Source organism: Miscanthus floridulus, chromosome 5 (genome assembly GCF_019320115.1).
Source record: "Miscanthus floridulus cultivar M001 chromosome 5, ASM1932011v1, whole genome shotgun sequence".
NCBI lineage: Eukaryota > Viridiplantae > Streptophyta > Magnoliopsida > Poales > Poaceae > Miscanthus > Miscanthus floridulus.
The window spans coordinates 49,921,577-49,940,064 of NC_089584.1; the positions used below are offsets into that span (position 1 = coordinate 49,921,577).

At 44.2% G+C, this 18,488-nt stretch overlaps 2 protein-coding genes across 2 annotated transcripts; both read left to right on the forward strand.

The window, feature by feature from the left end:
• Nucleotides 1-6,618: 6,618 nt before the first annotated feature.
• LOC136454617 (2-oxoglutarate-dependent dioxygenase AOP3-like) lies at nucleotides 6,619-10,611 on the forward strand. Its single transcript, XM_066454984.1, has 4 exons — nucleotides 6,619-6,800; nucleotides 7,909-7,921; nucleotides 9,987-10,241; nucleotides 10,339-10,611. The coding sequence occupies exons 1-4, from the start codon at nucleotides 6,619-6,621 to the stop codon at nucleotides 10,609-10,611; spliced, it is 723 nt and encodes a 240-aa protein (XP_066311081.1).
• A 3,922-nt stretch (nucleotides 10,612-14,533) lies between these two features.
• On the forward strand, nucleotides 14,534-17,963 carry LOC136452150 (uncharacterized). The gene is made up of 7 exons (XM_066452793.1): nucleotides 14,534-15,626; nucleotides 15,698-15,737; nucleotides 15,877-16,009; nucleotides 16,091-16,162; nucleotides 16,411-16,491; nucleotides 17,381-17,442; nucleotides 17,538-17,963. The coding sequence occupies exons 1-7, from the start codon at nucleotides 15,314-15,316 to the stop codon at nucleotides 17,602-17,604; spliced, it is 768 nt and encodes a 255-aa protein (XP_066308890.1). The 5' UTR covers nucleotides 14,534-15,313; the 3' UTR covers nucleotides 17,605-17,963.
• The last annotated feature ends 525 nt before the right edge of the window (nucleotides 17,964-18,488 follow it).

An 18,488-nucleotide genomic window follows, 5' to 3' on the forward strand; every position in this document is an offset into this window, starting at 1 on the left:
ACTTTCAATGGAGTCCTGTCAACACCTTGATGTTGCTGCCGAAGGAGCATTCTTCTCCCTGAAGGTAGGGCAAGCAAAGGAGTTGATCGAGAAGATGGTAGAAAACCAAGGATGGACCGATGAACATCTCAAAGGTATGTCCTATAGTTATGAAGTTAATTCTTTATCTATGGAATATCTTTTGAATAAGTTAGAAGAAAGAGCAAATTGGAAAAGAGATTGTGCTGCGCTAGAATATTTTGCAGCCAAGCAACCACAGGTAATCCTATCGAGTGAAAAATGTGGAGGCATGAATAACACTAGTGATGCCTGCCCTAATACAGACCTTAAATCCCTTCTCAATGATGGTGGATACAGACCACCTCCACATTAGCCTTACCAGAGATGGAATCCATGAGTTAACCAAGGTAATTCACCCACTCATCCTTCTGATTATTTGTCTCTTAGAGATCTTGTTTTTAGTCAAGCCAAAATAAATGAGTAAATTCATGCTAAATTGCTTGACCATGATAGGATCTTAGGAGATATTCATGCTAGACTTGATGAATTTTCTCTAGCTTTAGGAAACCAGCTTAACTTTAATGAAAAGCTAGAAAATCAATTAGCTACATTGATTTCAAAAATTTCACATAATGAAAAAGTTAATGCTATAAATACGAGAGGTGGAAAAACCACTCGTGATCCACCATATCCTGAAGCAATGAACAAGAAAGTAGTAATCGAAGTCCTAGCTGAAGAAGAAGCCCCCGTTAAGCTTCAAGAAAAAGGTAAGATAGTCCCCCATGAATTCTATGACACATAGGTATTGCTGTTTCTAGAGTGCAACCGAAGGGCAACGGAGGATGAACAATTCAAGAAATTCATTGAGGTAATTCAAAAATTATATATACATATACCGTTAATTGACGCTATGCAGGTCCCCACATATGCCAAATATTTAAAAGATATACTCAACAAAAAGAAGTTGTTGCCAAGCGTAGAGATGGTGAAATTGACCGAGGAGTGCAGTGCAGCCATATTAAATTAGCTGCCTAAAAAGAAGGACCTAGGAAGTCCCGCTATTTCATGCTCCATCGGTGCCCATCAATTTGATCAAGCCCTCTGTGACCTTGGAGGAAGCGTCAGCGCCATGCCAAAGGTAGTGTATGATAAATTAAATCATAATTCATTATCCCCAACCACAATGTGTTTACAGCTAGCCGATCAATCAGTCCGATATCCTACGGGAATAGCGGTGGATATTCCTATCAAGATAAGGAGCTGTTTCGTACCCATAGATTTTGTGGTGTTGGATATTAGTGCCAATAGAATAACACCACTAATCTTAGGAAGACCATTTTTGAGTACGGCAAATGATCACATTGATGTTGGAGCCAGAGAAATTCATCTCAATATAAATGGCAAGGAAGAAATATTCCACTTCAAGCCGAGACCGGAGCAATGTTTGTCGGTGGAATTAAAGCCTCCCGACATATCTATCATGCATGGGCATGATGACGATTCCGTCATTCACGGGAGCAAGCCACCATAGATCATTGGCATGGAAGGAATCTGAGGAGCTAAATCGAGGTGAGTTAAGCAAAGGTATGCATCTAATCCCTATTTATTTTCACTAAGCATCATCATTTCTTGTCAAAACATGCTTAGTACCTTGCTTAAAAGTTGACATTCATTAAAGGGGGGATTAGGTGGCCGCCTGGCCACTCTTGGCCATCAACTGGCCCCACCTCTACCCCCTCTTGGCTCCTTTCACCTCCATTCACTCCTCCATGCACGTGAAATGCAAGGCCAAGGCAAAGAATCTGATGGCCACTTTGTTCTCTACCCTCCACTCACCTTGTCCATGCCTCCAACATTTCCAATCAATTCACTCACCTCTTGGCCTTTTCCTTTCACTCATTCACCTGGTGGCACACTTATAAGGGCATCTAGGAGGGAATCCATGCAAGGGGTGGCAGAATTGCCACCAAGGGGGACCGACTGGCGCCCTACTCTGGTGCCTTTGGCACTTTGCTTCCCTCTCCACTCACTTTTGTCCTTGTGAAGCTCACACACACACACACACACACCACCAACACTTTCACTTCCAAGAGCTAAAGTTCCAGTCCTCCTCTCTCCTTCGTACTCCACACCATGAGCATCTTTGCTTAAGTCACTAAGCAAATGAATTATTAGGGAAAGGAGAAACATCGTAGTGGTGATCCACTTATCACACAAGGGAGTAGCTCATTTGTTTTACTAATCCTTAATCCCTATCTTGTCTCTAGCTTGCTCTTGCTTGTAGGATCATGAAGAAATTGAAAGGTGCCATGGGTATTGGAAGTAGCAAGAAGAAGGCCAACAAGCACATTCGGTTCCTGTCAGATGACAACTCTGTGGTGGGAAGCCAAAGCAACCATGGCAGCGATGCCATGTCCGTTGACCAAGTAAGCCAAGAGAGTGGAGAAGCAACAATTCGCGTTCTAACAAGTGATGAACAAATCATCTTGGTGGATGATCGCGAGAGGCAAGCTTTCCGAATCATCAAAGACCAAACATTTTATCACACCCATGCCTATGACCACGACAGGTATGATCACCAAATTCCAAGTTATTTTCCATACAATAGGATGGGAAAAATTTTGGCGTGTAAATGAAGATGGGTGTAGGGAACTCACCATAGAATTTTTATGCATGCTCACTAGAACCACTACGCATGTCACATTTAGATTTTTTGGTGAGCAATATACCTACACTTAGAAATAATTTAGTGTCTTGCTAGGCTTTGATAAAAATTGCAATCATAATTTGGATAGAGTCATAGAAGGATTTGATCGAGTAGACTTTTGGAATGAAATTAGTGACAAAGATAGCTCTACTCAACCTAGGACTAGTGAAATTCATAATCCCACTTTGCGTTTCATGCACCGATGGCTTGCTATGACATTGTTTCCTACGAATGATCTCCGTACCGTTAGAGTTGATGAAATGAAAATCATGTATGCCATGCTAAATAGAACTTGTATTTCTCATGTCATTGGTATGATAGATTATTGGCTAGGAACTTTTCAATGTGATGAATATGTTGAGTGCACCTCCTTAATCACTAGACTTGCAAGAAATATGGGATTGCTTGATAGGGCTTTAATTAATTATGATCACTTTTTCCAAGCACACATGCTAAAAATAGATCAAGACAATGATTCTTATGTCATGCCTTATCATGGGTGTGTCAATGAAATTCGTTTTCCCAACATGGAATATTGGTTAAGTAATGTTGACCGACTAACCATCCCGTTGGAAACAATAGAAGCATACAACCGTAGGATTGCAAGTGGAATGCAGGTGACAAGGAGGATGACAAGAAGACAAGCTGCTGCCGCCCGAGCTATCGCACAAGCTTAGGCCGAACAAAATGTTCGAGACGCTCTCAACCGAGGCATGGAGCACCCATCTTAGTGGGGTGCTTGGGCTGCCTCACCTGGTTCACAGGAGGCGGGAGGATCTCACTGGCATCAGCAGCACTGGCAGCAGGAGCCAGAAGGGGTCTCTCCCTGGGACCAGCCGCAGCATGGTGGATCACAGCTGCACTCAGCAGGAGGCTCACAGTGGCTTCCTCCATTTGTAGAAGGCGCTTCTCATTTTGCAGGTCGCAGAGATATGCAGTTGTCCAGTTCAGAGGGATATCACCCTCCTCATGCAGGACGTCACTCCACTTCAGCTATTCCTGGAGATTGGGAGCGTGATGTAGGCTTCCTACGGCACCAGATGGAATCCGCCTCGACACCACCGCGCTTCACCATGACTTTCATGCACATGTGCAGAACTTTCAGGAGTACCAGCAGGAGACCAGAGGAGAGCTAGCGGCCATACATGTTGTTTACACAAAAATTTGATAAGCTTATCCTAGAAAGGAAGAGATCGGCCAATGATATCAAGGACAAAAAAATCCCTTAAATAAAGGGATATCTGTGGGTGGGACAGAAAATATTATTTAATATATTTTGAGATGCATGACGTCCAAGACTTCCCCATGTGAAGATAAGGAAAAAACAAGGAAAGCCAAACGTTGTTTAAGCTAAATCATCTCCATTGCCAAGTGAGAAAAGATCTGATAATCTAGAGCTGATGCAAGTCAAATTATATCTCGGCAGCTGGCTGTTGGCGCATGGTATGGCAACGTGATTTTACTTGCATATTTGGATATGGAGAAAGAGAGAAACATGGATCGGAATCTAGCACGGAGATATGGAATTCTGCAGTTCAAGCAATATATACGAGTCATACTTCAAATGGGACTAGAATTAAGCTGATATCTATATCATCCGCCGGCCAGGAGGATTATTAGGAATATTATATTTAGTTTTTTCGTATCCAAATAGCATGCAAGGATTCCAGGTACAGCAGCTTGACGTGGTTGCCAGCAAGATTAAAGCAAAGGAGAGATATACATGTATACGTGATCACTAGACCTGCATGTTCGGTTATTGGAGGTGCTCGTGCACGTATGGCCAATAACATCTTTGGCCACGTATAGGTGATATGCGGTAAGTACACGTGCAATACGGAGGCATCAGGATACATATAGAAAGCAAAGAAAAGCATATTTTAATTCGGTCACGTTGCACGGATGGAAACATCAAGACAAAATCCAAGATTATTACGTGGTAGCTTGGATGCAAGGTCACATGGAGATCGGCAGGCATGTTGTACAGATACACATGCACGGTGGATTCAAGGACGCATAGCAAAGAAACGTTGGTCAACAAAGCTTCATCAGCAAGGACTCCATGTAAGGAAGACTAGAGTATAAGTATTTTAATATTTTCCTTTATTTAGATATATCTTGTTAGACAAGTTTTGTATGGGTTACGTAGCTGATCAGGGTCAAGTCTCGGATATAAATATTGAACCTCAGTTATTATAATAGATATCTCAGCGATCAATCAAAAACTAGTACCTTTATTTTTCGGCTTACATTACCCCTTAGGAGTAGGAATAGAGTAAATCTCAGTGAGTTCTTCGATAAGCACGGCTGCCATCGGTTAAGTCCGACCTTAGGTTTGTCTATGAATATCCGTCACGACTTATATTTTATTTATAAGACTGCATCGGTTATGTCTAACCTCTTACAAGCTTGGTATTAGTTATTATCAGTTAACTGTAAGGTTGCATCGATCCGGCTCGTATCTCTTACAATTACTGATACAAGTTACCCTCGATTCTTATCAAAATTTATATGGTTGCAGCGGTCCGGCTCGTATCTCATACAAATTTTGATATGGATTAGTTATCGGCTAAATCTATTATGGTAGGGTTTCCTTACTATTTTTAATAGATTTGCTAGTTATCAATCTTGTTATAATTAGTTTCTTACTATTTATAATAAAATCACCCCTTACCCGATTAAGATTGAAACAGATCGGCTTTATATCTCTTCAAATCATCGTCTTGTTGCTTTTCCCTGTTTACATTTCGCTTTGACGATGGTTTTGGTTAGCTTAGCCGTTTTAATCCAATCTTGATTGAAGATAGCATGTGGTCAGGACGTGTTTAACCCTAAGTAAAGCTTGCTAGTTGATGAAATCTAGTCTAAAACTGCTATTATGGCTGTCATCGATCCGATCGACCTCCACTGTTAGCACTATAGGTTGGAAATCATCAAATAGTAAGTCTTGCTTATGGTCAAACATAGCCTCTGGCTATATGCTATATCCAGTAGCCGATCGCCTGCGCCTTCTCGATCATAGCATGTTTTCATGATTCTATTGAGTGTGTATAGATTCGTATCCTTTGAAGGTTTAACCTATTATCATTATCATGGCTGCATTGGTCCGGCTCGAACCCCACTGTTTGAGGTATTAGATTTAATCCGATAGGTGTATGAACTTATTCACGTTCAATGGTTGAGTGCTTGCATGTTACGAGTTTATTTTCATCGGAATCGGCTATTTTAGCCGATAGCCTGCACATTGAGAATATATTGGATATTTACTTGCTTTTACTTGTTTTTGTCTTGGTTAAAAGCTAGTATGTTTCTCATTGAATATGAATGCTTCCACGTCTACTTTTTACACTTTTTGCATGTTTTCATGATCATCGGCTGTTTAGATCTATTCAATTGAGTAACTGACAATTGCCAATATGCTCGTTTTTACTTACCATGCATCATGAACATGCTAGATATCGACTGTGGGGGATATGACCCCTGGTATCCATAAGACAAGACATGGACCGCACCATCAGAGGTGGCCCAGCCCACAAGATCAAGGCGTGCACGGCACTGGTCGACGTGCACCGCAAGATATTGTATAATAACAAATAGGATACTTTCCTTATAACCCTACTTCTCCAGAGTATATAAGGAGAGGCAGGGGTCCCCTAGTCAACATCCACATACACCTTATATTCAATACAATCAACCAAAGACACAGGACGTAAGGTATTACGTCGATCAGATGGCCCGAACCTGTCTAAATCGCTGTCTCTACGCCTTGTGTCACCATCTAGTTCCTGATCACGCGCACCTCTACCGATCAATCTACCTTCATGGGATACCCCTCGGAGAACTGTCGAGCATCTTTTGTCAATAGTTGACGCACCAGGTAGGGGTGTGCACCTGATCCTCCGGTGAGCCAGATGGCGTACCTCAAGATCATCAGCACGTTCTCGGCGATGGCCCTATGCATCTACAGCTCGAACAGACTATCATCGGGGAGGCGCTCGTACAGCAAGCTCGCCGCTTCATCTGATCTCGAGATGTCGTTCGTGAGCTCCACCATGTTCACTTGCCGGATGGCGTTCAGGGTCTCCACCTTCGAGTCAGCCTTCGCGGCACCCGCACGGCGCTCCACTTCCCGATTGGATCTGCTGGCCCCATCCGAATCCGAGTCCATCGTGATCACGATGCCAAGCATATCGCCGATATACAACGAGATCCAATCGGGCCCAAGCACGTGCATGCACGGTTGAGCGGCAGCCTATCGTCGTTTGACGTTTCCATCAGCCAAGAGCAATCAAGCAAATAGTAAACAAATAGCCATGCAAGCTAGCTACGGGATCAAGTTATTGAGGAAGCCTTGTTCTGCATGTACGCATATACTGATACATGAACGAGAGAAAAAGGTCGGCATGTCTACTTGGCCTACATCCATTACTCAGATACTACGACACGCCAATTATTCTGCTCGGCCTGACCAGCGGTATAAGGACTACGTCGCCCGAACTACTTACTCCGACCACCTACCGTGTCGCAATGATGATCACCATGAAGAACAGCACCGTGACAAACGCGACCGCCGCCATGACAACAGTTCGGAAAGCTCGAGGGCCGGGCAATTTCGTCAACGCTGACCAGATGACGCCATATGTCGCCGACCAGATATTCTGTCTAAAGCTAAGTCACACTTTAATATTCTTCTAAATATTCTCCAATCTTTAGATATCGCCATAATGTTTCTCCGAGCTATTTTCTCCATGTTTGGTCTCCAAACAATTTTCTTTCATGTGTACCATCTTAAAGATGACATACAGCTAAGTCTAAGGCGAACCCCCAAACAGTCATGTTGACGCTTGAATGTCCCCAGAGACGGCCTTGTCTCTGGCTCCTCCCTACACGTTCACGAGTGTCTGCCCTCTACGTTATGGGTGGTCGACAGTGGCTCCTTAGCGACACTTTGTTCTTCCTACACACACGGGCTCCGCGCTCCACGTTATGGTTAACAGGCTAGCTAGGGCTGGAGACTCAGCTACACACTAACTGGTCAGGCGGTTTGTATTAAATATAAATACATCTTCAGAATAACACTAAGTGTTCATACCAACTGATTGCCGAGCTGCATACGCTATTTCATCACCATTGTTGATTCTTCTCTGGAGTTCATATGTTTTTACATCACGTACTACCCGTTCTACATATTTGTATTGCAGGATCATCGTCCAGGTGATTGGACCACCTAGTGCTTGGACTTCTCCAACGATCAACTGATCGAACCGCTAGGTTCATGGACTTCGTCGCCAACCAGTTGATCAGACTCTTCGTTGGTCGCTTCTACTCAATGCTTACTTCACCGTCGACCAGTTGACTGAACTGTTCGTCGCTCGTGCTTCATCATCAACTACGCGGGGGTCTCCTCGGTGCTCGGACATCGCCAGCTACGCCGGGGACTTCTCGGTGCTCGGACATTGCTAGGGACTCCTCGGTGCTTGGACATCGCCAGCTACGTCGAGGACTCCTCAGTGTTTGGATTCTTCATGCAAGCATCGCCAGCTAAGCTGAGGACTCCCTTGGTGGTCGGATCTTGCTATGTCTTATCGGTGTGCTATCAAGTTGCTCCATACTGTTCGGATCAAGGTGCTAATCTTAGGCAGCACGTCTGGGACCTTGATATGCGCATATCAGATGACGTCGGCAAGCTTTCGGACTTCTTTTCTTTGACCCTGCTACAAGATTCATTCTTTATCTTCCAGCAGGCTCGGGGACTAAGTGGCTACACTTCACCTAACGGTGAATGTAGTACTTATTTCTTGATTTACCCTCCTTATTGACAGAGTCTAAGTGGCTACACTTCTCCTAAGTGAAAGAATTTTCAAATTTTATCTTGAGCTCCTTACATCCTTCTAGCAAACCTCAGCTTCGAGTAAGTCTGGGCTTGCTCACAGTTGAACTGCTCGGACAACAGCTCGAATGACAGTTCAACTGCTCGAACGCCTGTTCAACTGCTCTGGCGCCTGTTCAACTGTTCGGATACTCACTTCAACAGCTCAGCTCTCAGTCAAACTGGTTGGACACCTGTTCCTGATGATCAGCAGCAAGTTGGACAGCTCGGACAAGCTCAAGATAGTGTTGCTCAAAGGATACAAGACGCTTGGAGACTAGCTGTGGGGGATATGACCCCCAGTATCCATAAGACATGGGTCGCACCATCAGAGGTGGTCCAGCCCATAAAATCAAGACGTGCACGGCACTGATCGACGTGCACCGTAAGATATTGTATAGTACCAAATAGGATACTTTCCTTGTAACCCTACCCCTCCAGAGTATATAAGGAGAGGCAGGGGTCCCCTAGTCGACATCCACATACACCTCATATTCAATACAATCAACCAAAGACACAGGACGTAGGGTATTACGTCGATCAGACGGTCTGAGCCTGTCTAAATCGCTGTCTCTGCGCCTTATGTCACCATCTAGTTCCTGATCACGCGCACCTCTACTGATCAATCTACCTTCGTGGGATACCCCTCGGAGAACTGCCGAGCATCTTTTGTCGACATCGACTCTCTAGTCGATAGCCTTATCTCATTGGCTACTTAGCCGCACATTTAGAACTATCTAGACAAACACTGACATGTTCCACCTTAAACTAATGATCAATCTTATCTCCTTGTTAATTGTGGGGTCAAATTGACTGGCACACCCTAGGTCCCGACCATCCAGTTCGGTGTCCTCCTAAGTCTGGGGACAGCTTGGGATCTGCTCCACACGGTTTCTCTTGGCTTGCTTCATGTGTCGACGGCGAGACGTCACTTTTTGCCGTCGACACATGCGTTAGCTGAAGAGAACGACCACCGTCGGGACGATGTCTATCGTCGCATGGGGTGGAGACGCAACTGATTCCATGACATAAGCAAGGTCGGGGGAGGAGCCCCCGCCAAGGTAAGTATTCTATGCCCCTACTTAGTAGTATTTATATTTCACGCATCTTTAATTTCGTTAGCATCTAAAAAAAAGGTTGCTATACTTTGTAAATAAATAAATTAAGCTAGTAATCATGGTTATGCTTTATGCTTTTAATTTAAAATAAAAACACTCCCACTACTCCCTAATAAAAAGGAGACAACTGCCGGACCCAAATAAATGTTGCTCTATTAGTTTCTGCACCACTCTCATTTTTGCAACCACCGATGTTTGGCATTATTAGTATATTTTTGCTCTTATCATGAACTTGAGTCCCGTGGGTTGTAAGTGCTAGAATTAAGTTTGAGTGGTAGAACATCATGATTAGCAAAGAACTCCATGTTATACTATCCGCTCCCTCCGCTCGCTCACCCACACTCTCCGACCGTCGCATTACGGCGTACAGCAAGACACTGCAGGTAGCCGCCGACTGTCCATGGCGGTGCACCGCGACTTCAACGTGAGCACCCTCGTCGTACAGCACGAGGTGGAAGGCCTCGAGGTTCTGGCAAAGGACGGGAGCTGGCTCCCCATTCGTGCTGAGCCGGACACGTTTACCTTCCAAGCTGGCGAGCTATTCACGGTATAGTATAGCCCATCGGACGGATCGATCAAACGGGGAAGCAGTAGTTCTCCAAACTAGTATTATATTGTGACGACTATCACCGCATGTATTGCAGATCCTCACCAACGGGAGGGTGCCGGCGTCCGTTCACCGCGTTAGGACGCTGAACAACCGCGAGCGCTTCTCCATGATTTTTGGCAGCTGGTCTGGGGACAGCGACGAGGTCAGCGCGATGGACGAGCTCGTCGATGGAGAGCACCCTCTGATGTATAATCCTTGTAGGCTCGACGAATACGTCGACTTCCTTTTCATCGAGGAAGGCCGCAAGCTGGATGACCCACTCAAGGCTTTCTGTGGAGTCCACAAGGGTAATAAATCCATGGAGTGATCACGACTCAAGCTTCAGCTATCCATCGGACCTCAATTTCTGGTTGCTGTCATGTAAATCAAATAAACGGCTTTGCTTGTTTAGTCAAACATATATAATTCAATAATTGTTTGTTGTGTACAAGTGGCGTGCTCATGACAATGCTAAGACTAGATCGTCACCCTGCTCGGGACTTCGGGAGAATATATCCCTATGCCATGTGTCACTAAATGTCATGAAACCGACACAACCAAGTCATACATGTTCAGCACCGTATGACTATTGAGTACCTTGCTGGGAAGAAATAATTTTTTTAATAATATTCTTGATTGGCTAGCACAACCATCTCACACACTATCCAAAAAAAGATTTTGAAAGAAAGGCCCCATGATTAACATAGGTAGGCATAAAAGGGCGTCGCCTCTGTAGGGGGCCATGGGAAAACACTCACCTCTGTTAATCTTTAACAGAGGCAAGCGTCCTAAGAAGCCTACCTTCGTTAATGCCACAACAATGGAGGCACTCGATTTTAGTCGCTTGTCTCTATTAAACTAATGGAGGTGGGTGTGCTAAGGCACCTGGCTCTTCTAATCTTCATTAACAGAGGCGGGTCACTTAAGACGCACGTCTCCGTTAATAGTTTAATGGAGGCAGGCACTGTTAATGATTAACAGTGGCGGCCACCTTAGGATGTCTGCCTCCGTTAATGAAAGGTTATAAATACAGCCCAACCACCCTCTTTTCTTCCTGTAAGCTCACCAATTTATTTTGGCGTGGTGAACAGCTCTGTTTCTAAAAAAAATCTATTTTTCAAGGGGGGCGTTTTGATGTTGGTTTCTTTGAGGGTGGTGGCCGTAGGAGGTTGTGTACAGGTGAAGGTCATCTTGCTTTGATCGTCATGATAAATGGGAATTTGATGATAACTGGAGTATCCATCAAGGAAACAGAAGAAGGAATGGTGGCCAACCATTCCAACATCTCATTGATGAAGGGCATAGGGAAATGATCCATCTTGGTTGCCTTGTTAAGCCTCATGTAATCTATGCACACATTCTCTATCCTATGATGGTTCGTTGTGGGATTAAATCGTTCTTGTCATTTCGAACAATCGTCATACCTCCTTTCTTTGGTACAACTTGCACAAGGGCTCACCTACTCACTATTAGGAACAGGATAGATGATTCCAGCCTGCAACAGCTTCAAAACCTACTTCTTTACAACCTCTCGCATTGCGTTGTTGAGCCTCCTTTGGGGTTTTCTAGAAGGAGTTGAGGCAATCTATGGGAATGTGATGGGTGCAAATTAGAGTAGAACTAGTTCCTTTTAGATCTTGGAGTGAGTAGCCAAACAGAGAACGATGGTTTTCAAGAATAGTGATCAGCTTAAAGGCTTCCGCCTCTAAGAGCTTGTCACTTATGATCGGGGAGTGTCACGATCATTGTTGAGAAAGGCATACTTGAGACCAAACGGAAGGGACTTTAACTCGATCGGAGGTCGAGGTGTCTCTTTGGATTTGTCAAGATTAAGAGGTTCATCATATTCAACCCCACCCCCTCTTGAACAAAGTGTTGGATGTAGTCCTCAAGATCAGGCTAGGCTGCTTCTTGTAAAGTAATCGTAGGCTGGGTTGTTTCTTGTAAAGTTGTCGTCATTGCCTGATTCACGAGGTCAGCTTCAGGGTAGAAATCTGCGATAGAGTTGACTAAATAATGTGAGTGGAATAGTGAACTTGTTTCTCCCAATTTGGGCATCGAGGTGCCCTTTGGTGACTCCATCGGTTAAGAGTTTGGACAGAGGTTGTCCTATTAGGAGATTGGCAGGAGAAATCTTGAAAATATAAAAGTCTAGGAGAGTTTCTACACCTTCAATGGTAGTAGGGACCACTTTTTTTTAAATCCCTTTACTTCCAATGATGGTGCTAGATGGGTCTTTTAGGAGTTTATCGGCCGAGATTAATGTTATGTCATGACAATAGAAAGGAGTTTGACATCACATTCACCCCGATCATTGGATCATAGAAAGCTTCTACATCATCTCCTCATATTTGGCATGAAATCCGTGTGGACATATTGTCAACCTGAAGGACAATTGCTAAAACCTCAGCCTCCATAGACCACTCATGGCTCATGACGGCTGTGAGTTCCTTCAGATTCTTTTGACAAAACTCCTCATCGGGTGGATCCAAAGGATGATGACAGATTGTAGAAGGTTCTATTGAAGAGGGTACTTCGATGTATTTCCAAAGTCAATGAAGAGATCATCCTTGATTTCAAAAGAAAATTCCAAAGGAGGAGTTTCTTCTTCCTTTAGCAATTCCTAGACTGGTTTAGGAGGGCTACTAGTGGTTGGCTCTAGAGGTACGGTAAATGGTGTTTGAACCACTAGAGCTCCTTCTTGATTGGGTTCGATGGCCTTCTTTTCTTTAGGAAACTCATCATGGACGTCAGTGTAGGACTATTCTTTAAGATTTTGTTGAGAAGCTGATAGGATCTAGATAGCTAGAGGCTAGGTGAATATCCTATAAAAATTCTCTACAAATTCATAATTTCACTAGAGCAAGATGGTTGGTACAAAATATGATCCTAGTAGCAACCAAAAGCTCTAGCTCTAGTTCAATACAAGAAAGAGCTAATTCACTTCACCACTCAAGCTACTAACTACACAACTAAACAAAGAGAGCAAACTAGAGAGCTACTAACAACTAGAAAGGAACAACAAGCTACTCTAGTGCTACACTAAGCAACGAGCTACCACTACTTAAACAACACAAGCATACAAGCACTACACAAGTGAATAAATGAAATACAAGTGTATAGCTTTATACCGAACTGGGCAAGAGACGTGACACAATGAATTTTTCTCCCGAGGTTCGGTTGCTTGCCAGCAACTTAATCCCCGTTATGGCAAGTCTTTTGGTGAGATAATTTGCGCACTAACAAGCACCACAAACTTGACCCACAACCTTGGGTGTCACAAGAATCACTCCCACAAGCCCTCCTTCTAGCCACGCGCAATTTATTAGAGTATCATTTTGCTTCTCGCGAGGTAGGATCAAAACCTCTCACAATTCCTTGATTGGGGGTGGAAACAATCACCAATTCCCCTCACCAATCACTGAAGCACCAACTATCTAGGTGGCGGCAACTACCAAGAGTAACAAGAACGCCCAAACTTCACAATCACTAGTGCCACCAAGATGCAATCAACAAATGTAATGCCTAGTGATGAATCGGTCTCTCGCAAAGTGTTTGCAAGAGCACAAAAGCAAGAGAGAGGAGGAGAGGCTTTTCTCAGCTTTCACAAGAGTTAGGAGGTTCAACAAATGGCTAAGAGAGCTCCAAGAGCCAGCCAACCCACTATATATAGCCCTCTCCAAAGAAAATGGTTGTTAGGCCTTGCTGCTGGGGCAGCCGCCCACTAGAGGTCTGACCGCGGGCCGGGTTGGTCCGACCGCTAGCCCTGAAAGGTTGAGCAGTAGCGATGTTGCAGCGACTGCTGACCGGCAACGATGATTCCAGATATGGGCCTTGGAAGCCCATTGATGAAAACAAAAAATCAATCCCAACAAATGCTGAAATCGGTGGTGTCTACCTCTTGGATGCGGAAAAGACTTCATTCCTCAAAGAAGAAATTGTTTGTCTCTCCTCTCTAATTCTAACTCCACCTTAGATGTGATGAGGGCAAGTTCAGCCCTGTATAAAGGACTCTACCCTGAGGAGGACTTGGTTCATCTTCCTCCGTAATGGGTTGGGCCAGGCTTGACAGGCCATCACACCATGTAGAAAAAATAGAATGATTTGCAATTTGGAACTAAGGGAGTAGAATTTATATAGAGTTTAAGGACTACTGCCATAGAGTATATTCAGACGGACCAAATAAAATCAGAAAACGGAGTAGAATTTATATAGAGTTTTGGGACTACTCCCCTAGATTATATTTGGGATGGACGAAATAAAATCAGAAAACGGAAATGAAATGAACGAAGACACGTTTAGAGTTTAGACACATGAAGTGACGTAGATATATCTGGCTTGTTTTGTTTAACACCTCACTTCACTACGGGCGACGAGTAGGCTGGCGCCGTTGCAATCCTCACCGCCGCAGCAAGCAGGCAGCGCCTTCCTGCGGCGCGCGCTCGTGCTCCTCCTCCTCGTCGGAGGCGGCAGCCGGCTCTTGAGGCAGGCCCCTGCGCCCCGAGGCATCCAGGCTCGCTGTTAGCTCATCAGCAGACGCGCAGGAGATCTCGGTCCTCGTTTCATTTCATCGGTGTCGTGGTTGACTACACAGGCCTCCTTCGCGCGCGCCGAGGCTCTTCGAGAGCAATCGGTTTCTGCGACCCATCGACGCCTGCAGCCGCGCCACGCCCTCGCCCCAGGACCTGCGCGCCGCCTCCGCCTTAGCGTGCCAGAGCGAGGCGCCTCGGCAGCAAACGGTGACTGACGGCGGCTGCTTCGTGCGGCTTGAGCCCGTCAGTGCTCTGCCTCTGCCCCGCGGAACAACGCAGCCGCGGCTGCGGCAGCTTCACGAGGCTTTTTCAGCTCGCCGGTGCTCCGGGCCTCGCCCGCCCTCCTCGGATCCGCACTTGTCCCTAAATCGCAGGAGTATTTTGGTGGAGTAATACTCACCTCACGTTTCCAATCGCTTGAAGAGAGGATAGCATTTGGCATATCTGTCTGTATACGCTCATCTTTCCACCGACAAGTCTCGCTCGTTCCCCTTCAAAATGGCGCCCGCTTTCCTGACGACCCTCCACCCTGCGACGACCTCCTTCCGTTTCCCCGCCGGCGCCGGAGGGTGCAGCCGCTCTCACTGGGCCCCACCGGCGCTTTCCTCGGCGGCAACGCCAGCGGTGCCTCGCCGGCTCCTCCTTCCAGTGGCGGCCGGCATTTGGGACTTGATCTCCGGCGGAGCTGGTGGTGCGGCAGCTGCGTCCCTCGCCGTCCGGCGAGGTATGCAGCTTTTCCGGCAGGGAGATGTAGCTGGTTCATTGGCAGAATTTGACAGGGCGATCGAGATGGACCCACGACAGAAGCAATGTACGAGCTCTTATCAACTGCTTTTGTTTGAGGTTATACATAGCTGCAGCTAATATAACGCCTTGTTACAGATCTTTGGCAACGGGGCCTCTCACTGTACTACCTAGACAGGTGTGTAAAAATTATCCCACTAGCACTTAACACCCATAATTCTGGTCATTATCCAAGAGCATTGATCCAAAAGTTGGAGAGTGAAGTGAGAGCTCTATATGTAACGTGGTATGTACTACATGAATGTATTCAAACATAGGTTTGAAGAAGGGGCAGAGCAGTTCAGGATAGACGTTGCAGCTAACCCGAACGACACTGAAGAGTCCATATGGTGCTTTCTATGTGAGGCTCAGCTATACGGGATTGAAGAAGCAAGGAGGCGATTCTTGGAGGCAAGTTCTTCAGGGTGTACTTGTTCGAGTACAATTGTCTCCTCATCAAATTCTAACTTGACGTGCATTCACTTTCTTCAGGTTGGACTGGACTCAAGACCTGTAATGCGTGAAGCATATGCACTGTTTAAAGATGGTGGAGATCCTGAAAAGGTTATTTCAGCGAAAGTTCTGATGTCTATGGTCCCGTTCGCTGGTCTGAAATTTGGCTGAAACTGGCTGAAAAACACTGTTCCGGCTAAATTGTTGTGAGAGAAAAACACTGTTCCGGCTGAAAAAAGAAGCCGAACAAGCCATTTTTAAGACAAGCGAACGGGCCAATGTGCAGTTTGTGTTCTATAACCTCTTTCTGAATATATCTTGATATTTCCGGTGGTCCTGTTTTTGTGTTTGGGCTTTAGTTAGCTGCAAACTTTTCGAGTGGCTCTGATGGTGAGATCTTCTATTCTTCACTATATGCCGGACTATACTATGAATCTCAGGTATGGAATAACCATTTAAGCCCTGTTCGAAATGTGTGGCCTTTTATACATTGTTTTAGGAATTGAATTCTAAATCCTTGCATTCTAATGAGACCTTCGATTTTTTTGTCAACATTTGTGTTATCTGTTAATTGATGAACATTCTAAAATTTGTACATTTGGCACCTAAGGTACATCTGCCCTTCCATTGAACATGTATTTCAATGTTGTAATTTTCCGTGTTCAAAAACACATTATAAAAATATGCGACTTGATATATCTTGATTAGATTTTCTTCACTGGTTGCATAATAGATATATATTCCAATTGGTACATCACTAGGAAGCATACTTTCGTTTATAATCCATCTGAACACTTCATTCATGTTGCAAATATGCTAAAGAGCAAAACCTTTTAGCATCAAAATTAATAATATCTTATATTCATTCATGATTACTCCCTCCTTTGCAAATTGTAGTTTATTTTGGTTTTGTCTTAAGTCAAACTTCTATAAAAAAAAGGGCCATACCCAGTGCAGAGAGCTCCCGCTCTGTGCGGGGTCTGGGGAAGGGACTAACAAGCCTTACCCTCGCCTATGCAATGCGAGGAGACCGCGACTATAAATTTGTAGCAAAATTCACCAACGCTAGAACATCAAATTTGTAGCTTTAGATTTTTCCATGCAATATATTTTGATAGAGAATTATTTGAACTTATTAATATCAATATATTTTTCTAAAAACGTGGTGAAAGTTAGAGAAATTTGACTTAGAACAAAGCCAAATCCCAAAGTGAATGGTATATAATTTGGAACCGAGAGAATGCCAATTTAATATAGGCAAATATCTCCCCTTTCTTTGTATCATTATTAGTGCAAAGTTAATTACTAGCTACACTTGATGCTGAGCAGAAAGATGCAGATATGGCAAAATCTCACATTGTTGCAGCATGCAAGTCGCCTTATGGATCGAGGTTTGGCCTGCCTCTCTCTTTCTCTCTGTCTATATATATACTGTGCTGATGAATAAGTATTGATGTATGTATGCTAAGTCCAATTCTCTGTGTAGGTCCGGCGATTACATGGCTTCCCTTGCATTTGTCCACTGCCAGTGTCGCAACTGGAATCTAGTGTGAAAGAAATCACCATATTCAAGAGGACCCGACAATTCTGTTTGGATCCAGTATTTTTTCATCCCGTGATATATAGACTGTAAATATGCTTTCAACCGGATTCTCCTTGTTGAGCAGCATCAACAAGGATATGATGGATTTTCAGACAATGACTGACCGAGTTAAGGACAATATGAGAGGATATCGAGTTTGGAAAAAAATCGAAGATCTCTGTTCTGAAGTCTTTTTAGTACTCGACTTTGATGGCATTCTATCTTATTACATAGATATTCACATCAAAGAGTCAATCCACATTCGTATCTAAGTCAGCACACCAAAAGTCAAAACAAACTCTATAATTGCATTTCCGGATATTGGATATATGTTGGATTTTGGTAATCTTGTATTTGTATTTGAGACTCAACTAAGGTATTTGAATTTCTGTTTGGTATCCAAGAAATATCTTAGACATCTGAAAATTACATCCAAATGAACATCTGATTCTCTTCGGTCGAACGATCAATCAAAAAAATATTCATATCATTTACACTTGTACTCATAGCCATGCCCCATTCTCTACCATTGTAACCGGTTGGACACGAGATCGAGGTGAGGTGACGGTGACCCAACCCTTAATGTCCTAGCTAGGGATTTAAGTGGGCTTAGCCCAACAACTAACTTATAGACTTAACTAGTAAATATGTCCGTACGTTGCAACGAGACGTACAACTTATTATGAGGTCACAATTGGACGATTCATGACTTAGATATTTATTCAACAATCACACCATCTGGTCCACTACATCTTGGAATCAAACTTCGTATTGTCGCTAGTCATATCTTCAATTCTTCAGGATCGAACTCCATACCTTCTAGCAAATGCACATATGCATTATAACGGCAGCTTG

Coding starts and splice junctions, on each gene's coding strand:
- LOC136454617 (XM_066454984.1), top strand. CDS start 6,619: ATGGCGTACCTCAAGATCATCAGCACGTTCTCGGCGATGGCCCTATGC. Junction 10,242..10,338: donor AAGCTGGCGAGCTATTCACG/GTATAGTATAGC, acceptor CATGTATTGCAG/ATCCTCACCAACGGGAGGGT.
- LOC136452150 (XM_066452793.1), top strand. CDS start 15,314: ATGGCGCCCGCTTTCCTGACGACCCTCCACCCTGCGACGACCTCCTTC. Junction 15,627..15,697: donor GGACCCACGACAGAAGCAAT/GTACGAGCTCTT, acceptor GCCTTGTTACAG/ATCTTTGGCAACGGGGCCTC. Junction 16,010..16,090: donor CAAGGAGGCGATTCTTGGAG/GCAAGTTCTTCA, acceptor CACTTTCTTCAG/GTTGGACTGGACTCAAGACC.